At 41.1% G+C, this 25,943-nt stretch overlaps 2 protein-coding genes across 2 annotated transcripts; one reads left to right on the top strand and one right to left on the bottom strand.

Moving 5' to 3' along the window:
- Positions 1 to 898: 898 nt before the first annotated feature.
- On the top strand, positions 899 to 9,903 carry atp1b1a (ATPase Na+/K+ transporting subunit beta 1a). The gene is made up of 6 exons (XM_083969900.1): positions 899 to 1,180; positions 5,189 to 5,317; positions 6,782 to 6,937; positions 7,193 to 7,377; positions 8,328 to 8,411; positions 8,515 to 9,903. Exons 1-6 carry the CDS (start codon positions 1,087 to 1,089, stop codon positions 8,770 to 8,772), a joined length of 906 nt encoding a protein of 301 aa, XP_083826026.1. The 5' UTR covers positions 899 to 1,086; the 3' UTR covers positions 8,773 to 9,903.
- On the bottom strand, positions 9,823 to 25,471 carry nme7 (NME/NM23 family member 7). Its single transcript, XM_083969896.1, has 12 exons — positions 25,311 to 25,471; positions 23,798 to 23,899; positions 23,316 to 23,482; positions 22,392 to 22,502; positions 20,747 to 20,797; positions 20,353 to 20,560; positions 20,132 to 20,237; positions 17,304 to 17,368; positions 16,715 to 16,783; positions 16,367 to 16,468; positions 10,530 to 10,637; positions 9,823 to 9,968 (listed from the first exon to the last, which is right to left on the bottom strand). Exons 1-12 carry the CDS (start codon positions 25,311 to 25,313, stop codon positions 9,936 to 9,938), a joined length of 1,125 nt encoding a protein of 374 aa, XP_083826022.1. The 5' UTR covers positions 25,314 to 25,471; the 3' UTR covers positions 9,823 to 9,935.
- Positions 25,472 to 25,943: the final 472 nt, after the last annotated feature.

A 25,943-nucleotide genomic window follows, 5' to 3' on the forward strand; every position in this document is an offset into this window, starting at 1 on the left:
AGTCTTATTTAATTCGATTCAATCCTCTGTGATTCGTTTAATCTTACACAGGTATTCCCTAATGAACACAGTCTGGAGAGGTAAAAACCAAAACCAAAACACACACACACACACACACACACACACAAAAAAAACACACACAGACAGCCACACAATAATGAAGTCATCCTCTGATTTCTCAGCACAGTATCCTCATTGTGACTCATGTCATGACCAAGTGACACTGAGTCTGAGCACACGGGTGGGTTTTAAAATCATCAAATTTTTGTATTCAGCTAAAATAATTTATCTACCAGAAATAAATGGTAGGCTATTTTTTAAAATAAATATGTTTTTCCCTCCATCAGAGAACATACAGGCTAACTAGAAAAAACCCTTGAAAGTCAAAGTTTAAACTTGAGATGAGTTGGCTAAGGTTTAGGCCTAAACGATGTAGCTTTCAAATGCCACTACAGTTATTTTTCCTGTTCCAGCAGCCTACCTGTCTACTTGTTCTTCATAACACTCAACCCAACAAGATGACTCTCCTGTAGTAGCCTAGTCTTCAAACTACTACACATACAACTTTATAGCTAAAGAGTTCTGGCCATGGTTCTGGTTCTAGCGTTATCAGCCGCCATATTGGATGTGAACGACACATCGGTTGCTCGGTTACTATGACACCTGCATCATTTGAAACGACCGTGTGTCAACTGTTGGACATTTTCTGTGAAGCCTTTCACGCTCTCCGTACGTTGACTACAGTGCTGTGTGCCGCCCTCGCCCCCGCCCCCAGCCCTTCAGCCGACGTCCTCCCCCTTTTTCTTTTGCCTCTTACGCAAAAAGCAGCGGAAGATTGTGATTTGCTGGAGTCCCCCCCTCCCACTCGGGGGGTAACTTATTACGGGAGTTAGCAGGCGGAGCCGGTTTCCCTGAGAGATAAATTGTGAGTGGTACAATTGGAGGAGTCGGGTACGAAACTGTCCTTTTGCATTTCCTGTGAGGGACGGGTAACAGTCAGTCAGGGCTGAAAGTAAACCCGGGCATCACGGTTAAATCAGACAAACCGTCAGGAAAAAAAGAGGAGGATACTACCGGGGAAGCAACATGTCGGGAAATAAAGACAGCGACGGTGGATGGAAAAATTTTTTGTGGAATTCAGAGAAGGGGGAGTTTCTTGGACGTACAGGGACCAGCTGGTGTAAGTATTTTTTTAATTTCACTGAACTAACGAGCACAGCTGCTGTTTACACGACGACGGAGAGTCAAATAACCAGTGATGTACTGGAGTGAAAAGTGACTGTTAGAAACGGGCTTTTTTCTTCTCTTTTTCCCTCTCCGTTTCCTGGTCGTGTAGACAGACAGACAGACAGACACACACACACAGACAGACAGCACCTGTTAGAGCCCAGTGACTGTGACATGCTGCGTCGTGACTTCGGTTTTTAATGGAGGCTGTAGGTAGAAGTTGGCCCCGAAAAATCTGAATAAACTCCTCTGTTAAACGGGCTGACCTCTCAAAGTTAGCCTGCTAGACATGCTACAGGTTGGATATAGTTGCAATTAAGACCAATTAATACATATATGTTTTATAAATCTGGAAACTCGCACTTAAATGAATGACCCCCCCCCCCATCACACACGCGTTTGCACTGACTGTGTGGTGTTATCATAAATTATGTAGACAAGATTTAGGCTACAATGGTCAAATGGTTTTCTGGTGAATAACGTTACATTGTAATAGGAAATGGTCGCCCGAGGCGTTGACCCCATCGGGCCATTCATTAATAAACGTCCTTTATGAAAAGGTCATCTTGAAGGACAGTGTGTGGTGGTGGGCCAGGACTTTTTTTCACTGAGCCAAATGGTGAAAGTTGGAGCCGCTCGTTGTCTGTTTGAGTGGAACCACCTTTTTTGAATTCAGTCTTTTTGAAGAAAAAACAGAGGGCATTTTATTTCTACTATTAATAAGCTTGGATAGCTAATCTCTGGCTGCTGTGCACAGGCCTGGTTGTTCTTCCCTCCCTTTCACTCAAACCCGAGCTTAATGGATTCAGCTCTAATCGTTTTACCACTGTTTCCAATACTTTTAAGACGAGAGCAGGCTCGCCTAATACTCCCAGCAGCGCTTGTTGATTTGATAGGATGACTGCTCTCTGTTAAATAGTGCTCTTTAAGCTCACTAAGGCGGTTTTTACAAATTCTTCAGTCTTCTTCTTCCTTGGCTGAAACAGCCAGATTCGTCCAGACACCACTTGGTAACATGGTGCCGGGGAACAGATCACGACTCACATGTCTCAAGGGCCGCCCCTCTCCTTCAACCACTTATTTATTTATTTTTATTTATTTCCTGGAAGATAGGAGCTGTTGCTCGGCATGGTTTCTCCAGTTCCCTCTCTCTCAAACCCTCACGTTGTTTTTTTTTCTTAGCGAAAAAGAAAAAACAGCAACGAAGGGGAAAAAAAACACGGTAATACAGCTGTAGCATCGCCCTCATGGCTGCTTTGTAGTCTATAGCGAGTTTATAACGAATTTGCCAGAGCCGCTCCAGAGATGACGTTTTAAATCACCACTCGCTAACATGGTAGTCATGTTTCCAGTCAGGTAGTCACGGTGTCGGCGGCATCAGTCACAGGCTCGGTGCTGCGGTGCTGTTTGTTGTCAGGCAGAGTAATGTCGCACCATGAAAGTCAGCGGTGTTGCTCTAAAAGCAACAGGTATGTCTGTGCCCTTGAGTTGCTGAACCGACCACAGCCCCTTTTTGTGGGAAAATGTCCATTACTTGGGTTAACACGACATTTGGAGTCAGTCGTGAGCGTTCGTGTTGTTTTTCTTTTAATGTGTGGAAATATATAAGAGGAAACGACGAGTAGTCAGCGTGAGACATAGGGCGCTCATTTCTTCACCGCCCAGTGCTTCTGTGTGCTCGTGTCGTCGTGTTGCTCAGCTCTGAGCTCGTGAAGCGTGGAGGGAGGGGGGAGGAGGTGGGGGGCTCAACAGAAACCAACAGTGAAGTCTGTAGACATCAGTGTGGTGTGAATGTGCCGATGGCCCCCTTCACAAGACGCTGCAGCAGTCTGGTGGGGGAGGCGCTCTCCATTCAAACTCTTGCCTTTCAACACAACCAGGCCCAGTTTCTGAGCGCAGTTTAGTGTGAATATCTGGCCTTTCTGACGACAAAATGGTGTTCACACACACATGTTCTGACACACAATTGATCTCCTGGTAGTAAAAAGCCTAATGGAGGGCCTGTGTTGATTTTAATGGGTTTAGCAACAGTCAACTGAAATGAATAGTAAACTGGGGGCAAAAACACTGTCCTGTAGCCTGGCAGGCCAGTTCATCTGATTTTCACCTGCACTCATGAGACGACGTGTAATTTGTTTTGCAAATACAACATGACCATACAACAGGTGATGATTCTTAACAAATAGCCTGTAATTCAACAGAGAGGACAAAAGACAATTTGTTTTACACACACAGAAATCCTGCCACCATGGCTGCAGACATGTTCATTAGAAAATAGCAAACCACGCTTAAACATTGGAAGCAGGTGCTGTCTGTGGCAACTGGTAGTCATGTCAACGCAAAATCAAGGGTGTCTGTCTTCACTGTAGACATATACCATTTATTTTGATATTGACTCTTTGCTGTTCTACTGTCTGACACATTTCCCTGTGTCTACTGGGAGGTTTTTTTTGGTAGTTGTGGTATGGTTCAGCATTTGACCATCGGGGACTTGTTCCTGGTCTCGTGTGCTGAAACACATCGGCTCACATCTCACGTGTCTAGGAGGTGAGAGTGAGACAAATGAATCAACTCTCCATTGACAACAGTCTGTGGCAGCAGATCAAGTTGTGGCGGGGAAACCTCCGAACAAACCCGCCAAACTGGTTTCACCGTGGCTGCTACGCAAATCTAACAACAGGCAAAAGTCAGTTTGTCGAGGTGCAACGAAACAACAAACATATCACTCTCTGGATCCGTGGTGAACTAGCAAAACCTCGTCTGTGGATGTTCTGGCATCAAATGTTGAATGAAGTTTTTGTTGAACAATTTGAGATAGGAAGGCAGGTTAAAGAGTTCATTATTGAATAGGAGCTTTGAATGGTCACATTCCTTTTACAGAAACTAAACTTGTTAATGAACGCAACAGCCAAACCCAATACAAGAGACGCATGTGCAGTCAGGTAAACCTGTCATTGCAATATAAAGAAATACAAGTGTATTGCTTTAAAATGATGCTCTAGGTTCAGACTAGAAAGTAACAAAGCCCGAGTCATACACTGTTCTGGAGATTCTCAGATCTGTGATAATCTCAAATAACATTTTTACCACCCCGTCATTACATCACAGAGTTTTAGCATAGATGTCATATTTTATAGCTGGAGATCAAGGACAAAATGTGATCAAAACCTAATTACTGACACACAACACAAAGGCCACAGAGAGTACAAACTCAAGTGTTCCTCCACCACCGAAATTCACTTGAAGTAGCCAAACGAGAAATGCCAAATTCAAGTTTCCCTCTCCAACAATGGCAGGAATAAAAACCAGAGAAAGAAACAATGGGCTTGTTTTGTTCACGTAAAAGTGAGGACAGTGTTTTTCTCTGCCCAACCTGTAGTAAGTGGCGACACAGCGGGGGAAGGGGTCGGCTGTGACAGGAACCACCAGTGACTCATCTTGTTCTACTGGTATTGCAGCCCTCCCGCTGTTGCATAATTGGGTGAAATTTTGAATTGGGTAGGAAAAAGAAAACCTGTCTTTGTTCTAAAAAGGGCTTCAGTGATGGGGAAAGAAAGGGGTCACACTGAGCGGACACAGTTTTTGGGAGGATCTATTTAACACGATTCTTCGAGGTTTTTGCTTTTTCGCCAGGAGGTTTTGTCCAAATGTTGATCTTTAATGCTTACAGTTGCCTTGACAATAAACTAAGTTGTTCTCTGTGAAAATAAAAGCCTCCCTTGTTAAATCTAACGTCATCCGGTTCAGTTCATTAAAAAGCTGGTCTCATGATGTTTAGTAAAAGATCATAAAATAGTTATAAAGCATTGTTTTTATTGACCAACAGACATTTATTTACAATGAAATAAAACAGCAAATTATCAGGTTGATATCAGAAACTGTTGTACTGTTGAATTGAATGTGTTTCTCATTCAGTTTATTTTTGCATTGATATTGATGATATCTCCTCTTCCCCCTACAGTTAAGATCTTCCTGTTCTACGTGATATTCTATGGATGCTTGGCTGGGATTTTCATTGGGACCATTCAGGCCATGCTGCTTACATTAAGCAACTACAAACCCACTTATCAGGACAGAGTTGCTCCCCCGGGTAAATATGTTCTTTATGTTTTACTTGAACCTTACTCAGTGATCTGCTGGATGTGTCATCAGCTCAAAAAATGAAACAGATAAAGAAGGAAAGCAGTGATCAGAAAAGTTTTTGGCTGAGTGTGTGAGATAATGTGGCTGTGTGCCTGTCTCGTGTGATTATAAATAACTGTTGGGGTGTGCCTGTGAGCCGTTACTCTATCAGGAGTCTTTCTGACCTTAGATAGGTTCAGCCATTTTGTCCTTCACTCCTCTCAGCCAGTCAATGTTTCTCCCCTCAGGCTACAGGGGAACTGTTGAAGCTTACACCCATTGTGACTGAAACAATTCATGTATGCCACGGTTTTGCGTCACAGCCTCGTGTGTTTGTATATGTATCAGTGGCCGCCAGAGTCTCCAGTTTATTCTTAATAACAGAAAAAGATTTAGTTGTGTCTCAGCTCAGAGGCCTCTAAGCCTGTTTTGCTGCAGAAAAAATTCTAATCTGTAATCTTTCGGGAACAACACCATTGAACACTGCCACACTCTCACTATGAGCGTTTCGAAATTTCCTGTAAGCTTGGAGTCAGTGTAGGTTTTTTTTTTTTTCAAGTGCCCAACCTCGACTTGTTTGCACAGCACATGCTCTCTACCCTTGGCGGTATTTTTAGCAGCCAGTGTAAATGAGTGGCTGCATGCACACGGGTTAGTTCTGCCGTTTTGTCCGTCAGCCGTCCACGGCTGTTGACAATGACAGAGAAGCTCGGCAAAGCAACAAAGTGAGTGTGTGGAGCCGAGCGCTCTGAGCTCAAGTGAGTTTCCAGTAGTGGCACGATAAAGGAAGCAGAGAGTGGTTAGGTTTTTTTTTGGTTTTTTTCTCTCTCTCTCCCTCTCTCTCTCTTTTTAGAGCCCGCCTCTCACTCTGAGGCTAAAAGTTTCCATTGTGAGAGAGACACACGTGAGAGTGGATGGGTGGGGACGAGGGATTGGTGAACTTTCACAAGGCACCACTGAAATTCTAATGACTAAACGTTGGTTCCCTCTCTCCCCACCGTACGCACGACTCCAGGCTCGCTCATAACTACGGCAACAAATAAACAAATCCACCAGTGAACCTGGAAAAAAAAAGGTTCACAAACGTCTCCTTTCCTCACGCTCCCTTGCCCATCTCATTCTCCTCATGCCACGCCTCACTGAGGCCTTGTGCACAAGGTCTGTGGAAAATTACTGCTATAAAGAGCTGACAAAGACCATCTGAGGAAATCCCCAAGACCCTACATTGTGTTGTCCTAAGATAATAGACAGGGACTCTCTGGGGCCCACAAAGAATAGCTTGCACGAGACACAGTGTGGCTTCTGTCAGGAAATTCACTTATTTCCACAAACAAAAGGAGTTTTATACTGGTTCAAACTGTTGTATTTAATTCTCTTTAAAGTCAATACATTGCCTTTAAGTATTTTAATCAAACAACTTTCTGTTTTTCAGGTCTCTCACACACCCCGCGCTCAGAAAAACATGAGATTTCTTACAACAAGACTGATGCAAGTTCATATAAGAAGTACATCGACAGCATGGATAAGTTGCTTGAAAATTATGAAGAAGTTAACCAGACTGATCAAAAGAAATATGAAAACTGTGGAGGCAAGTATAAGCCAATCATCAATCAGGGACTGTCATACTCTCTGGCTGATCCCTGATGGGTATGTAACAATCACCAATCAAGATTTGTTACTAATACGTACAGCCCATTAACTTGATTCTCATAAAAAACAGCACCCTCATGTTTGGAAATATTCTGTCATCTTAATTTCTTGTAAATACAAATAAGCGTATGTTTGATCGTCTTGAATGTTTCTAATGTGTCTTTTATTATTATTATTTTTTTTACCTTTGTAGAGGTACCCAAGACTTACATTGATCGTGGACCTCTGGAAAGTAGCGATGGACAGAGGTCAGCCTGTCGTTTCAAGAGGACCTTGCTTGGGGACTGCTCAGGGTTAGGTGATAAATCGTACGGATTTGCAGCTGGAAAGCCCTGCCTCATTGTCAAGCTCAACAAGATCGTCAACTTCAGACCACGGGTAGGTGTTTTTAGCATTCACACTGATAAATTTGACACTTCACAAACTGCACATATTGGTAAAAATAGACATTTCAAACATTTCTCTCTAAATATCAGTCAGATGTTGGATTTCTCTTTGAGCCTGCCTATTTTCACTTGAGAGAGATCAACTCATTTTACACACAAAGTGCAATGCTCTACTGTTGTATCAAATTATATAGAACCTTTGGTGGCCTGATCTGGGGTCGAATGCTAAGCATCTGGACTTTCATGTCAACCTCCAATTTAAACAAGATCCTTCTCACTTCTTACTTACCTTGTGAAAAAAGCAACAGACACGTCCACAAACCACTGGCAGAATACTCCAACACCGACAATAGTACACTGTTCAGCTAATTTTACAGGATCTTATTTCACTCGCTCGTGAACCTGGCCTGACACTATGAAAGCTGGTCGTCTGACCTCGCTGGAGTAGAGCATGAACGCTCCAAAGTTGTAAGACGGGATAGACGACTAAACTGTCAGCAGGTAGAGCTGCACAATGAGGACATTTTTTTTAAGAGAAACGTTAAGAACGAAGAAGAGTCCTCGTTACACCGCCTTCGTTTGTTTACACTGACCCAAACAAAGTGATTTTTAGATAGCAGGTCCAGGATCAGCAACCAGAGGTGTCACGTGTAACACAACGGTGCTGGCATCCCACCCACCCACTCACCCTCTCATACAGATGTTGATCCGGCTCTGCAACCCCCCACCTCACCCCAACACACACACACACACACTCCACGGTCCTAGTTTTTACACAGAAGGAGGAGGAATAACAACCCACTTTAAAGTTTCACTGCTTTAAAAGTCTTTTGCACAGTTTAAATAAATAAACTAAATTCATACTAAATTTAGCAGCATCAGGTTGTGTTGGTGATCAAACCTAACTTTACAGCCCACTCATCAACCATTCTCTTTTGTCAGGGTCCTGCTAGCAACGATTCACTCCCAGAGGCTCTGCAGAGCAAAAGCCTGGATAACCTGATCCCCATCCACTGCAAAAATAAGGTATGTTCAAAGATGACAGCATCCGCCCACTATGTACTGGCACTTATATACTGGGATGGAAAAGTTTGGATTTTGAATCTAATGCATCTTATCATGTTCGCAGAGAGAAGAGGATGAAGGCATGGTCGGAGAGGTCAAGTACTTTGGCATCGGCGGCGGTTTCCCCCTCCAGTATTACCCGTACTACGGCAAGCTGCTGCAGCCTCAGTACCTGCAGCCTCTGGTGGCCATTCAGTTCGCCAACCTCACCGTGACCAAGGACATCCGCATCGAGTGCAGAGCATACGGAGCAAACATCAACTACAGCGAGAAAGACCGCTATCAAGGACGTTTCGATGTTAAGATCACCATCACCTCATGACCTCAGCCATGACACGCACTCTCATTTTAAAAACAAATAAAATGTAGAGAAAATTAAAGAGTTCAGATAAAACACCACTAGTCTTTGAACATTCATAATATACAGGACCTACGCTTAATCCGTGTGCTTTACACTAGCTTTTCTGTGTGTTTGTCGAGGGTTAGTATGTAAAATACAAGAGTAGCAATAGCAAATATTTATTCTACTGTAAATGAAAATATTCCTTGAGCCATGGGATGTGTTCATCTATTACTGTAAAACCGCAATTCCACTACTGATGTGTTTCTGTCCCCAAAGTATTTCATCCTAATGTGGTTTCTATATATTTTTGGAGTGTCCAGTGCTGTAGTCTAGTCCTGTTGTAATCTCTTCGTCTTATGTCAGCTTTAGTGGTCCAAGGTGTGTGCGTGTGCGCGTGCGCTCGTGTCTGTGTGCAGGTGTCTTAGTTTATGTGAGTGTGTGAAGTGCGTGTTAATGTGCTCTGATTAACTGAAATACTAGCATGGTACTCTGAACCTTTAAGGCCCATGTATGAGTAAATGACTGCGCTCCATGGAATCTCTTCTTTCTTCTTTTTTTGATTGTTTCTTTATTCAAGTTGTTAAAAGTTGACTGTGGAAGGATACATTTGTACACCTTTTCTTTGTTGCTCACCTTAGCTGTAGGATATGGTTTGATGACATTTCTGTTTGATATTCTTACATCTTGTTCATTCTTAATTCATAGTGTAGAGCTTTGTGGGTCCAGCCTAGAAGACTGTCACCTCCATGGAAACAGTGGCAACTCAGTGCTTTGAAATCTGTTTTGCTGGAGACATCACATGACGTGATGCTACTTACTATTGAATGTTTTAGCCATTTTCATGGTGGAAGAATTTTATATTTATGCAGTTGTACATTTTTTTCAAAGTGTAATGTATGAATCCAATACCAAAGTCGCTGGTCATAAAGTTAGAGAATATCAGAGGCAATGCAGTATCCCGTGTAATAAGATGTTTAGTTGGTGTGAAATACTTAATTCAGTGTTGAAGATCAAAACACTTGTCAGGAGTCTGCTCTTGTCACTTTATTTAATCTGCATAAGGCTGAAACAATAAAGAGAAAAAAAATGAGACAACTGTGAAGTCTTTGAGTCCAGAGTAAACATGTTTTTCTTGTTCGCATTCACCCATCCAAGATCTTGAAGAAATACTGCACCTGGAAGAGGAAATGAAAATTAATTACACGGCCTTCAGAATCAAAACAAAACATCAAAGTATCAGCCTCTGTTCTCTCTGTCATAACACAACAGTCAGAGTGAACTCGCCTCCGTACAAGCCTTTCTTGGTCACTATGTCCCCGTCTTGGGAAAATGGCTGCTCAGTCAGTCACAGGCTAATGTTTAACAAGGAGGCATTTGTCCAGGCCACAGATCAGGAGTTTTTCCTGAACAATGACGCTCAATGGGTCAGACCCACTCCCTGTTAAACAATGGTTTTGTTTCAAATTCCTCTGCCATTCTTGTTCTCCTCAAAACCAGTGTGATCTAAGGTTGCCCCGAGCCCACAGAGCGGAGTCATGAGACTCGGCTTCACACTGTCGAGGGGGTTTTGTTCTTGGCTAAACACAAGGTAGTTATGCATGGACTGGAAGACAATGAGGAAACCATTTGCGGGATCAGAGGCACTTCACAGATGAAATAACGTGGGTGCTCTCTCCAGTACATGGACAGCACAAGCATGTATGTGTGTGTGTGTGTGTCACTGAAATGCCACCCACCTCCAGAACACCATCCTCAGGGAGGTCTGTGCAGTGGACTGCGTTTTTCACTTTGTCTTTACCGTAGAGAGCACGCAATGTGGTTGGACGAAGATGTCGTGCAATTTCCTGTTGGGTAAAAAATGAAAAACATCTGGATTGTGATTCCTTTACTAATAAAACACTGAAAAAAATCATTTTTTAGGAGCGTTCAGCTTGAAGAGCACAGATGACACAGATGAAGACAAGGGCAACATGTTTCATTGCAAATATCAAATTAACACAATAGTGACTTCTGAGACAGAACATCCTGTACTGTGGTGTGTGAGCAGAGTGATTACTCAGCGGCTCAACATGTGATACTGGACAGGAAATGACAAAACTCTGACACTCAGCAAACTTCTCACACACTAACAGTCAGGAGACAGATTAGCACAACCTCCACTTTACAACTCATGATGTAAGAAATGTTGGGCCAAGCCCGAGCACTGTCTCAGTAGCTTGATATAATACTACAACAGGTAGTGATGTATTACCTATGGTCCTACTAGGATTACTAGATCATTACCATGTTGTTATTATTACCACATTACAGATTAGATTTTTATTAGTACATATAATGATTAAGCTAAAACGACACCTCTTCAGCTCCATATAATTCCACTCTGCCTTGGATGACAGTCATCATTTCCATACATTTTCAGATGCACTCATAACGACACACCCAAAATAAGGTGTCTTACATCTCAGCACGGCTCTGAACTTCTGCTTTCCGTTGCTCATGAAGAGTTAGTTAGTTAGCACTTCTACTTCGGGCGGCAGCTTGATCTGGAGCGACTGTCTATTTCCTTTCAACATCAGACACTCCCAAGGTCAAAGCTGGGCTCTCCTGCCCTTTGCTACTCTGTGCCGGGAAACACAACCCTCCCACACAGGGTCCACCATCAGGGGAGGAATACTATGGGAATAATTCATTCTCTGAAATGACTATTAACTCAGAAAGGAGTGCAAAGGTTATGTAACATATAGTACTTGTGTAATGTTTGATACATTGGGAAAAACGAGTCATGTGAGATTTTGCTGTTTTGAAAAAAGTTAGTTTTATCTTTAATGAGCAGTGAGGCCAACATCAAAGAAAATATTCTCCCACTGCCCCGCTTTGATTTAAAAATACATTTGTATACCCCCCCCCCCCCCCCCCCCCCCCCCGCCCCAAAAAAAAAGAAAAAAAAAAGGTTGGTTTTGTCTTTGTTTTGTGAACTATAGAAAGTGGCAGTGGTGTTGCGGCACTGGGATATTTCCTGTGACAGGTTCTTTATCCTGCGGTGGTTTATGGAGGACGCACACAAAAGGCAGGAGTGAGTTTCAAGGTCGTAAATCAACTTGGCCTTCCCCTCAACGCGACTCAAAGCTAAAAACTCATGAACAGCAAGCCTCCTGCTTTAAATGACTATAATATGCAACACTTAACTGACTGTGAAAGAAAAATATTCCACAGTTCAAGGATCATGGGAACTGTAGATCACCAGGGAACTGTGGCTCAACTCGGTTCTATTACAGCGTTTTTCCAAAGCATGTAGCATTGTGTACACGGCACATTATCTTATGATGTTCAATTAGGAAAATCATTATGGAGCATTTGACTATTACAGTGCCAAGAATGTACAAAACCCGACACTTACAGTACATCGGATTTAATGTTTTTTTTCCCCCCCAAATATGTGCAACTCTGAAAATGTCTGACTGACTCTGTGTGAGTGTCGAAAAAGAAAAAAAAATCTTAGGAAAACTTTCAGTAACGGCTGCTTATGATTGGATAGACAAAAATCAGGAAACAATAAAACAAACAGTGAAAAAGGAAAAGATCATGCACACGCATTTTGATTGGTAAACGGCAGCCATGTTTTCAACTGGTCAGCTTTGGCGCAGACGGTCATGATTTTCAGAAGATGAATCCTGCTCACTGACTTGTCAGCAAGGCAGCGTTTTTATGACTTCACTTCATAGTTTATGACTCCTTTGGTAATTGGCAACTGTTCTATTCTATCTAAGATGGCTATCGTAGTAAACACAGTAGCTTCTTGGCATGAGCATTTTAGCACTGTTACTGTGAGCTCACTGAAAATGGCTTTTAACTCAAAAGGACGACTGTGTCTTCATACATCCTCTGAGCTGATAGCATGGCTGTTGGTGTTGTTCTATCAGTTGAGTGTCATTATCAACGGTGAAGGGCGGAGACCAAACAATGTGGTATTTCAAATATCTTGCTAAATAAATAAATCTTGGTATTGCCGTTTTATGGTGGTGATAATCCAAGCAGTTACAGCAGCAGAACTCCTGTTGTGGCTGCTCATCTCAGAATCTCAGAATAAAGGATACAGGCCTGTACGACCTCAGTGTGTGTCCCAGGAGGCTAAATACAGCATCCTGTGCGGAACTATCTACAAAATGGATCTGACCAGGTAGCTGCATGTCATTTACGTGCCACATGACACATCAGACTTAAGCCAAGGATGGCAAAGGGGAAATTAGGGGGGGGGAGATCTACCTAGAGATAAAAGAATTCTTTGCAAAGCACTGTTCTCGGTAATTGCATTAGTTACCCATGAGTGACCTGCTGTCAGTGTTTAATTTGATTTTAATGGATCCCATAGTGTGCCGGACTGATGATCACGTAACAACTTCAGCCTTTTGTGGACAGAAACGGCCATGGAGGAGTGACCTGGTGGTTACATGACTGTCCCAGAAATCAAAAAGTCTCACGTCTTGATCCTTCATGCACTGCTGACTGTGCAACTTTTTTCTTTCAAACACACACTTCACTCCGGACCGTGCATCCACACATACATACAGAGCTTCTAGTTAGAGTGACCAACTGCTGGGGGGGATTTAAGGACGACTTACAACGTTGACACAATGAAAGAGACAAAGATTTCGGTACACAACAGACACAAAGCTCATGTGTATATATAGATATGAATACATGTAAAACGGAAACACTTTATAAGTACACACTATTAAGCATTAGTTAAGCATTAATAAATTCTGAATTCTTCATCTATAACGCATGGATACTCATTAGTAGTTTATAAATGCAGTTAGTGCTTATCAATGATGAGTAAAACTGTGTTTATAAACTACATACTAATGAGTATTCATGTGTTATAAATGATGAATTCAGTATTTAATGCTTAACTAATGCTTAATAGTGTGTATTATTATAAAGTGTCACCCAAAAAACTAAGGAAAGGATTATTATTCATGAGTCTTCTTTTTATTTAACCATAAAGGTTTAATGTGTCTCTGATGATCATCTTCTATTCCTCTTGCCTTAATTACCTCGTACTGTTTTTATCCTTTTACAACCATCACTACAACAGCTACTGTAAGACTACTGTCACACCTCTTTGATTTTTATTGCACATAATGACCGACCAGATAAAGAATCTACGCCTTTGAACAAAATGTCACATGTACACACACACACACACAACATACTCAAAATTAAATCTCAGTGGAAGCTTTTCACAGTTCCTTCTACAGTAGTTGTATTTTCTCTTAAAGAGCAACATGCTTTTGTTTTAATCTGAGTCAGTCAAGGTACATTTGAGTTCTTCTTAGATGCATCTCGTGACAGTAATGTAGTGCGCTAAATTTAGCACAGTGGCCATCAGCGGTAGCTAATATCCTTTTCCACAAAAGCATTACATAGATACGTCGAAAATCAATACGTAAAGCATGTTTTGTCTTAGCCTCGTGTAACAGGAAACTCAGGCCTATTTGATCAAATCTTACATTCATCATCTGCTGTGAGAGAAAGTGAAGCAACACACACTGTTGCACTGCACTACCTGCCTGTAGTTACGTTTTATTTCATTTAGAGTAAACTGAAATAAATAGATACACAAATAAGTAAAGAAAACAGTACACAAGAGGGTAGAGAGTCCAGGCTGGGTCAGGGCTGGCTCACAGAGGACCGTTGTGTCTGTCCACTCTGATATCAGGACACATCACAAGACAGAGCGCAATCTCATGACCGGGTGAATGAAAGGCAAGGCAGCTCAGGGTGTGGAGGTGTGAATACATTAGGGTCCTTGTGAGATATAAAGGGTCTAGTTGAAGACTTAACATATCTACAGTCTTATACTTTGATGTTTCTGGTCTCTTCACAATTAAAATCGACTCAGACACGATAAACTGTGTTTGAGGTCCATTAATCCAGCCATCCAGCTGCACAGTCACGTGCTCATTCACACAAGACCTGTGTTGTTTATAGATTAGTCTTTAGTCAACTGGAATTAATCAATAGCCTATTCTTATCACAAACAACTGACCCTTAACTATTAATACACAGTCTGACCTGTACATACAGACTGAGAGTGCAGTGATTGTCCTGTCCAATCTGTCGGCCTGATAATGATGGGTGGAATGTATCTGAAAAGAAAATGTGCTGTACTTTGGTACTATCTTGTCAGAACAATGTAACATGGAGCCACACATGCCCTGTTGGTGACCTCATCAGATGGCCTCCAACACGCTGGTCTAGTTTACGATTTCTCTCCTCTGAGATTTCAGGGTGCTGCTGTGACTCTCCACTTATCTCATGTATGAAATGTCTGAGCTCCACTGAACAGGGAGGAGTGCTAATGTTTAGATTCTTTGTCAGATACCACTGAGGTGAGTCTGAGGTCACAGAGTGATGAAACTCCTCAACCTCCCACTAAGTCAGTAACGTCTGAGGCAATCAAAGAGGTCACAGAAGATGAAAACAAGATAAAGCAGATGAGAGAGAAAACAAACTGTTCCAATTTCAACATTAAAATGTTTAGAGCTGCAATTATAATGCCACAACCCAAATCTTGTGCTTCATTGTGTTTTTGATGGACAGAAATGTATTCAGTCATAAAGCTACATGAAGTCAAAGGGCTTTCCAGTAAGTATTAACTGGTAAGGAACCAAACCACAGCCAGCACTGAAGAGGGTAGCTAATAAAATAACAGAGGGCGGTAGCAAAGGTTTAATTATTTTGGCATCAGCGAGCTGTGGTGTAGTGTCATGTGACCTGGAAATCATTAGCTAATTAACAAAGGCTTCTCCTGCTCTGTGGCTGCAATGTCAGTAACATTTTGATTGTGGCCCTGGAGGAGTGATGATTAAGAACAGAACATATAATAAACACAGTACTTGATTAAAAAAAAACAGAGGAAAGGCTGAGTCACGGACAAATGCTGAACTTGTGGAGGAATTGTGCCTGTGTGTGTGTTGTACCTCTTTTTCATGGTAACAACCCAGTGATTGGAGGCAAAGCCTCTTATCATTAGATTTCACATCACGCACTAACGCAGCCCTACAGCGCTGGTTACACTGTGCCCAGGAACATGCACGCACGTGTTCACACACAAATACCAGCAAATCTTCAAAATGTAGACTAAACAGGGAGCTATGGGTCTGACTGGGTTGGATGACTGTATCCCAGATTCTACAATGAAATCTGAACTCTGAAGATGTGACTGGGCTTAGACATGGCTACAAGACAGAGGGACGGCCACATAATGAAACACGGCCAAATATATATATGAAAGAAATGGCTTCTTTTTTTAGGAGAACTTGACTACAAGATTGTTTCATTAGTTTTAGTAACATACTGTATATATATATATGCCCCAAATAAACTAGCATTTAATGAGAACATGTTTTCTGTTGCCTCTCTCTGACTCTGGCATTTGGAAAACTCCAACAGGATGACGGGTAAATAATCAGTTGCAAATGATACATTGATTTTGACCAATTTTAACACATGACCTTTTACTTGTAGTGCAGAATCTAGAGAGGAAATAGGAGAGGATGTTTTGACTCACTGGATCGGCGGGCCCACAGAATTGCCTGAATGTCTGTGGCGCGTCTGTGCCGTTGATCTCCAGGACCATGCAGGGGCCAGAACACAGCTCGGTCACCATACTCTGCAGGGAAGTGGAATACAGTCAAATGTGTTGAAACTTTAATAAATGAAGATGAACTGAATACTGATAATGATAATATGCGATGACAATACTCCATTTGGCTATATTACAAACTCTCACACTGATCTGATCCTGTCAAGGGATTACGTACTGTATGTATTTCTATTGTTATCTAAAGTAACAATTTACAGAACCATAATGCAGGTACTTAACATGATGGCACAACAACACAGTGTTTATACTCACGGGATAATCTGCAACAACACCTTTGTAGACTTCATAGAACTCTTCAGCATTTGCCTGGTCCACATTGAACTGTGAAAAAAGAGGATATTTATCTAATTGAAATGTTAAAAAAAAAAGGGCACATTGAAGGATTTTTATATCATTTTTTTTATCATTATAGACCTTTTGTAATTTTACATTGAATAAATCCAAACTAATATATCAAAAATGCGAGCTCGTATTCTTTTATTTTATTCCTTTTACTGCCCAACACGCTCTGCATGATAAATCCCTGATTGATTTATTTTTGTCCTACGGCCCAGACTGTGCATCACATCTGATTTGGCGAAACAAATGGACTGTGAGAGGTCACTGTTTGCAGCAGTGACGCTGACTTCAATTATGAGGTCAGGCTGGAGCAGAGTAAATCAATGGAGTACACATATTGGTTACATGAGTATAGCTAAGATATATGAGCGTAGGAGCAAATTACATTTACTCTAAAAACTGATTTACATGAACACAGTCAGATGACGTAAAGCTTAGAAAATGCATGATGGTCTGCAAGAGCAAAACACAAGAACATGAGAATTATGCGTTAAACATTTACCATCTGAAGGGCTGAGATTTCAAACCCAGCTGCAGATATGGAGTTGAGGATCTTGCCAGTCAGACCTGTGAACACATTTATGGTCTTTTATGAGTTTACATAAAGTGTCAATTTAGGTGCTTAGTGCTGCAATAAACAGTTCGATGCGGTGCCTTGGCCATAATCCAAGTTATTATTTCATTTTTGTCAAGGAGCTACTGCAATCCTACTGTTCAAATAAAAACCTTATCATATGTTGCAATGACGTAAGAACACAGTGTCTCCTTTGCACAAAAGCACAGTGAGATTGTCTTACGGATGTCCTGACTGTTAGAGGACGAGATTTATTATTTTTGTCCCCACTTCACAGAGACAGCGTCGCACATCTTGTCGCTGTGGCTGTGCATTAATGTAAAAAATGGTGCGGTGGCAGGGACAGAGGAGCAGCGGTGACAGTGAAGGTCAGACGGCTGCAGACGCACATAAATGACAGAGGGCGCCAGTCTCATAATCTCAGTCTAACATCCTGATAAAAAGGTGGCCTGTGCACTCGTCAGCCAAGTGTCTACATTTTTTCCATTAATATTAAACGCTGGCGTGTGGAGTCACGCCTCTCTGTTTGGGACCGGGTGTAGACTAGTTTGTCTCATTGGGGTAATTAGTTGGTCCGGTTACATGTTTATCAGGTGAGTAACCACCTCCTGAGTCCTCCGTGCACTCTCCAGACAGACTAGGATAGGCACACTCTCAACGCAGCTCCCAAAAGCAGCTGGTGCTGTTGCTAGGTGATCCTATTCTGGGTGCCTGGCAACAGAAGCTTCTCTATTCCAGTCATGTCTGATTGCATTTTCAGTCACAACTTCCTTTGTCGCGGCTGTGATTGGCTGCGGCCCCCGTACACATAGTGTATGTTAACCTCTTAAGTGATCCTCCAGGGAAATCAAAGCAAGCTTTTTTGTTTCTATTCGTCTTTGAACCGACTTAAAGCCTCAGCTTGAGGTCAGCTCGCTTAAACCCCACAGACTGAGTTTCTATTTTTGTCTCAGACCGCAGGTGTCAGATCATGACTGATGGTAAACACACTGCATGGTCACATTAAAATTTATGGCCTTCCAGTGATGTAACTCCGACCCAAGAATCAGATAATGTGAATGCAACCTCTCGCAAAGCCGAAATGTTCACTTGGGCTTAGTGTGTGCGTGGTGCTGTGATACCTGGAGACTCTGCAAAAGAGTGTGGGAGACAGAAGCCAGATCAAGCAATACATTATGTAAATTCAGTGTACAACACATTTTTCATCTCAGGAATTGTGTTTGAATTTTTTTTTTCTTGGGTAGTACAGCAGGACTTTAATTACTGTTTCATCCACAATGTTTTTGCAACAAGAATGTCAAAAGACAAATGGCAATGCAGTAAGTGTGTGTGTGTGTGTGTGTGTGTGTGTGTGTATGAATGGGTCATAACCATGTCGTTGTAAAAGAGGGACTGTCAGTTATAGTGTAAACAGCACAGCCCACTTGAGGTGATGCAATCCAAATACCTACCAGGCTGGCAGCACAAAGGAAGATTGTGTTTACTTAAGCTTACATAAATGTCTCCTATGACAAAAGCCTACAGTGGAAATATTCAAATAAAATGTACTTGAATGTTAAAAAATAAAACATGTTTTTAACAGCAAACTGCTGAAAGCATCGGGCTGAATTAACAGCTGTTAATATTTTCTAAAACAAAACTGTTTTGACAGTTACAGCACCGATACTAATAAATGGGAGTTATCATTTATAACCACTAGCATACCTGTGTACTCCCCGTTTTGTAGGAATTTAAAACTGTTGCTGGTTTTTTAGCAGTTGCTTATTTTATAACCTGCTGCAAAAACAAGCCTGCCCATACTTGTGTGGGTCTTTAATAGGTCTATTCTCATCGAGCTTTCTCACAGCAGACTCTTTAACTTGCCATAGCAGGAAAAGTGAACAACAGCAATAAGATCAATTATGACACCATTCCATGTAGGTGCGGCAGAGAGCGGTGCCAGTGAGCAGCATGCAGAGAACCACGGTGTTGGCAAACCTAGTTACCATGCTGACACAATGGGGATTAAAGATTGAAATTAAAAATTGAGAGCTCTTAACTCAGCAACAATAATATGGTGTCAATTCTGCTTGGTCCCTTTCATCATAGTTTTCTGCTCAGATGTTCCTATTGAATAAATATTAAAAAATAAAGAAGGCCTCTCCAAACAGCATGTCCTTTCATCTTACAATGTTAATGGATTTTTCAAAAGAAGGGTTCACGTAGTGTAGTGTAGACAAGTGTTTTTGGAACACAGAGAAGCACAAAGAGGAAGCACAATGCCTGTATATACTTTGAGACTAAATGTAAAGCTAGTTCAAATCACATGCCATAAATATTACCACTAAGCATAGGCACCGGAGTTCAAATCAGGAGGACCATAGATCAGATTATGGTTCATGGCAGCATGGTTCATTTTAATGCACTGCGTTCGGTCTTATATGTCCTGAACCAGTCCAGTCAACAATTTTTTGTGTGCATACTTTGGCTCCGTGCAGAGAATTGCAAATTTCACAGGTCAGAGCTCTAGTGGCATGCTCCATGAACAGGGATCAAGGCAGGGATTTGGAAAAATCCAAAGCCAAATTTGGTCACCATGTAGTGCCTTTGTGGGACCGAAAACACGTTAACAGCCATAGGTGGAAGGGCTTATACAAGCCAGTACTTTTCACACTGCAGCTGGTTGAATTACAGATGTACCAACAGACAGATAGAAGTAAAAGCATGTAGTATTATCTTAAGCTGCAGATACTGTTGAGTAGACTTGTGCTCCTTACCTTCTGATATGGCATGAGGTTTGATGATGCAGCATGTGCAGTCTGTATAGATAGCTGTATTTGAGGGACCGTGCCCAATTGTGGATGGGAAAAAATATTCAAGCTCCTAATAAAACAAAGAAACAGGGGGAAAAAAAATCATAAGGTCACAATATGTGGCATTCTTTGGAGCATGGGCTACAACGGCCATGTGAACATGAATAGAGGCTTAATGTCATTACTCTTGCTGCTGCGGTAAGTGAGTCAGAGCCATGTCCAACATTTTTGATGCCATCTGTTCCAAACTGGGCACGGACACTCTGCGGGGCCTCCCTCCGTGCCACAGCAGAGTCTGCAGGTCCCAGGAGCCTCCTCCAGACAGACACAGCCTCATCACCCATCAGCTCCATGGCAACCACAGGCCCAGAGGACAAAAACTGCACAAGGTTACTGTAAAATGGAGCATTCGTTTAACCGCAGTACTTACCAGCTGTACCAGGTCAGCTGCATTAAATGTGTCTACATGTCACTACAGGATCACTGTCACAGGGTCAGTTTATCACACTGACCAGTCACTGAAAAACCCTCATGTTCATCTCTGCTCAAAACTGGAAAATCATTTGCACAGACACTCACTTGAAGAAAGGCTTTGACTGATGTTCCACATAAAAGTCTGTCGCTTGGCTCCTATAAGAAAACCATAAACCATGCAGTTATTGATTGTCCAAGGTATCTTATGGTATCGACGGTGTACCTAACTACCAACAAAGACATTTACACAGGTCAATAATATTTTACAATTACATTTTTACAGAACTGGTTCCTTCTTAGTGTGTGAGATCTTACCTTCTTAACCATTTGGTAAAAGACAATGATTCTGAGATGATTAAAATAAATCCCCACCAATGATGACTTCAGATTTATGAGGGAAAATTACGGGGCTTCAGCAGCCTTGGGGGATAGGTCTCGTATTTTTAGACCCACTGTTTTTCCCACCAGAATTTAATTCCTGACAGTGTGGAGAGGGCTTAGAGACTATTATGTTAGCTGACAGAAACGGCAGCACAATTTCCTAGTAATTCTGCATTAAAGCAGAAGTAAGCGGAATGTTTGTGTTAATATAAGTCTTAAATAGTTCTATCTTCCGACAGCAATCACTTATATAGAGTGATTGGTCCGAAACACGGGTCTGTCAGTCACTCTGCTCTGCTGTAAGCCGAGGAGAAAACTTTCCTTGTATCCTACAACCTTTATCCAATGAGGAGAGAGAACGGCATAAAGGGGCGGTCCTCTCTGTGTGTGCAGCCAAGGGATGCGCGTGAATGTGGTGACGTAGGGACGAGGGCGGGGACTGCTAACTCCATCAGCTGACAAGAAGTTAGCCAAAACGACTGGATTGCTTACTTCTGCTTTAAAGGGACAACGAGGAGTTTTGGAAAAGCGAAGCGTTTTCACACTACATTTATGAGCCTCCGCGCGCACCGTACATTTCTTTGACCGGTCGCAAGACGGACTCATGTTTTCATTCATCAATAATTAAAGTCAGAGGTTCAAAGAGGTTCACATACCACCGTAGTTCCGACCATAAACGGCGATGCGGCTGCGTTATTCTCATGATTCGCAACGAAGGAAACGCTGGTCGGCTCGACCAGCACTTCCGCCACCACTAATAATAACAAAATAACGATAGAGACAGAACGATATATTTATCGAAAATGGGCCCATTAACAAGTGTGGGTAGCGGAGATTCATCCACATTAACGTGAGACTTTTTTATAACCGAATAGAAACTCCTCGTTGTCCCTTTAAGTTTAATAAACTTACCGGTAGTTGGTTGTATTATGGTCACAAAAGTTAGTAATTCAAAGAGAGAAAAAAAAAAAACTCTATTTAGATGCAAGTTGATTTTTTAGTACAATGTTGCACAGTTATGTGAATAAATAAAATATTAAAAATATAAAATGAAATCAGGGATGGGCACGTTTTGTTTTGTGTGTGTAATTATATACTAGTCTGACTGGTTTGATAATTATTATTATTACAGCATGAATGAACACCTGATAAAACAGTCAGGAAGTAATTAAAAGCAAACCTCGTCTGGGCCGTGGAATACCATATGTTCCTAATGTGTGTGTGACAGCAGAGCCATCCATCTGTTTGTGTGAGGATACCCGCACCAAACAGCCTGTGTCTGCTTCTTTGACAAGAGGTTCTCTGATATATTACCAGACTGCGACTTGGAGTATTATTAGACAGTGGCCAGTGAGGTGTTTGACCTTACCATGTAAGCTTTGTCATTTTGGCTTTGGTCACAATCAAGTTGGAGGAGTATATCAGTTCAAGGGCATCTCCGATCTTGGTAACAACATCTGGCTTTATTAAAGCAAGAGTTCTTGAACAATGAAGAGAGGACAAAACAAAGAACATAAAGAGGAGAAATGCATCAGTATCTGAGAGAACAATATCTGACATTACAGACAACAGAAGACATGACATCTCACACCATAGCAGAAACACTTCTGCATTACAGGAAAGTAAATGTATGTAGTGTTTTAGATAGGGTCCTGTATTATAGCTGAATATGCATTAGATAAAAGGGAAATTGTGGTTTACCAAATGCTGACAACTAGTTCTAAATTGTTGGCCAGTTCAGTAGTTTTTTTTGTTGAATAACTTAATCCTGCAGATTTTTATTGAACAAACAAAAAGGAATTTATGATGAATTATAGTCAAAAGTTAAGTATTAACGTAAATCTTATATTAATATTCTTATATTATATTGTGTGTTTGATCAGAACAGATCTGTTATTTGGCAGATGGAGGTTGATGAGGATGAAGCATACTCATAATACTGTATCTAACAACAGGAAAAAAAATGTAATCAAATTATGAAAATAAATGTAACTTACTGTAAATGTTAACTGCAGTTTACACAAAACATGTTACAGGAAATCAAGAAATACAATTACTTTTATTTAATCAATTTAATTTATAATTTAACAACCATCTTCACCTCTCTGGAGACTGAGTTTTTTTTTTGTGGCAGCGAATATTGTTTATGAGTATTTTTTGCATAAAGATGGATTTAGGTTGTATGTATAGATACATAAATAAAGATCATGTTTGGATTTAAATTACAAACAAACATGTGAGGCATATAATTGGTGAGGATAATACAAATTTATAACAGCCAAAACAATCATACCTTTCATTTTTGCTGCCAAGTTTGTTTGCTGTGTACTGGTCCCCATATTCAATCAAACTAAGCTGCCGTGAGAAAACATTCACTCGATTCCCAACAAACAGGTCCTCTTGGTGGAGGTCCTCACATTTGGTCCTTCTCAAAAATATTCGCTGGTTCTTAACATCAAACTGCAAATAAAAACAAACATTTCAGTTATTTTTCTTAAATGAACGTGATAAATACTATACCATATTCTGGCATTTATACAAATGTCAAGTACTCACAAACTTAGCAATTAAATAACATACACTCCAAGGCTGTCAATGTCATGTACATTTTTTGGATGGAAAGAATACATCTACATCTTACCCTACCAGTCTCTTTAAATTAAACATTCTGATTTAAATGCTAAAAAGCTTAATACAACTGTCTTGTTTTTCTAAGTAGTAGTAGGAGTAGTTTTCTAAATGAATTATTTATCAACTGAAATATTAAATGTCTACCATTTCCACTGAGGTATCTTTGGGGTAGTAGAACAGTTGGTAGCGACGCTGGAGAGCTGCAATAGGGTCATACCACTCAGCAAGAAAGGCGTAGCGTTCCTCCTGAAAAAGACAAAGGATGGCTCAAATCAGACGAATGTGGAGGCACAAATTAACTCATCAGACTGTTTTGTAAACATGAAAGAGGTATCAAAATGCTGATTGAAACCACGAGGCTCAGATTCTAAATTAAAACTTTTATGTGAAATTGATTTGTTTAGTCCTCAGTCTAAATTACTGTCACCCAAAACGTTTCATAATTACTCTCCCTAGGAACAAGGAAAAACAGAGTCCAAACAATTTAACTTTGCACCAGAAACTATAGTCTGTAAAACAGCTGTCAGTGGGCCATTTTCTTTTCTCATGTTTTAGTCCATGTACTACAACTCATACATTATAGGTAATTATTTTCCAATGAGTGCTTTTATGTTTCAGGTTGTTCAGTGTATCTTTACAAACTTCTAGCTTACTTCCAGCTCATTTGTTAGCACTGTCACATCGCAGCAACAGAGGTCTGTGTTTGGCTCCCTGCACCCTCTGTGCAGACAATCACCATGGCAGCTCTAATTTCCTCCCACAGTCCAAAGTCATGCGGACAAGGTGAACAGAAGACTTTATTCTGACTCTGGTCTGAGTGGGTTTGAATGTGTTAAAGGACAGCATGTTCAAGATGCTTTCTAGTCTTCAGCTTATTGTTATATGAGAATGTTTTAGCTCCTGGAGTTGGTAAATAAAATAAGCAATCCTCTCATCTGCTCTACGAAACAGTAGGGTTTATGTAAACTCCATAAACATGTTTTCATTGATGGATGAAAGTGTTTCATCAGACCAATCATCCAGGAATCAACTACTGTGTCAGATCACAACATGGAATACATAATGTATGGCCCCTTTAGCTTACCCACTGCCACAGGAAAGTCAAAGTTCATAAACACTGACCAGTAACGTTACCCCATATTCATTGTCTTGGGGCTATAACGTTAGTACCTTTGAGTGCTGCTGGTCACCCCTTCACAGTTAAAACTAACCTATTAACCCCCCAAATTAGATGATCTTTACACGCATTAGTATATATTTTAGCTGAATTAAAAACCCCTTTCCCCAACTTCATGTTCTTTAGTTAAAGTAAGGCACCAACATGCTGAATTAAAGTTAGCGAGATTTAGTAGTAGCTGATAACATTAACTTAGCTCGTTGGTTGTTATTTATTGTAACACATGTGCATATAAATAATCGGTTGCTTCATTTGGTTTCACAGAAGTGCCTAACGTTACATAAACAACACGCCAAGGAGTAACGTTAGTTTAGTAAGAAGAGTTAACATGCTAACAAACTGATAACATTAGCGGAAATGCTACGGTTGTTATGCTAACGTTAGCAAACAATTGTCGGCTTGGTGCGTTCAAGGGTACCGAGGTTTGCTACTGTTGTCGGTACTTAACTCATAACTGAACAGGACACATTAAAAACTTACCATATCTACAAACTAATAAATATACACACGACCCTCTACTGTCGGTGGGTTGTAGACGTTAGCTGCCCGGGCTAAGTTTCGTTTCTATAGTAACTGTAGTGACAAGCCAAGGTGCATTCATGGAACGCTGTAACGGTAACTTCTTACAAGTTTTGAAAATGCAACTTGCGGAATTTAGCAGTCACTAGGAGGTTGATGTTGGTGTTCATTCATGTATGAGGAGGGGTAATATGTACTAAAAAAGGACACCATTTGGGTAGTTTACATGGCTAAATCACATCTGGAAAATGTCACATCTGCATGGTGGTGCTGCAGGGTGAAATGACTTTCAACCTGCCCACTGCTGGAACCAGTCTCAATGGAGATCAAATCTGCACAGATTGGATTAAAAAAATATGTTCAATGTTTTGTTTTCTTTTTTTGTGTTGTTGTTGTTGTTGCTTCTTTTATTGTTAGCACACATTTTCAGGACACTGAAATAACATGGTCTAGCCCTGAGTCATTGTTGTCATGTAGTCATCATGTTTGTAGCCATTGTGTAATGCGCCATCTAGTGGTGGCATATTAGAATTCTGAAGGTGAGAATCACTGTGTTTTTAAAGTTCCGAGCGGCATTAAATGCAACATTTGCAC

This window comes from Trachurus trachurus, assembly GCF_905171665.1.
Source record: "Trachurus trachurus genome assembly, chromosome: 4".
NCBI lineage: Eukaryota > Metazoa > Chordata > Actinopteri > Carangiformes > Carangidae > Trachurus > Trachurus trachurus.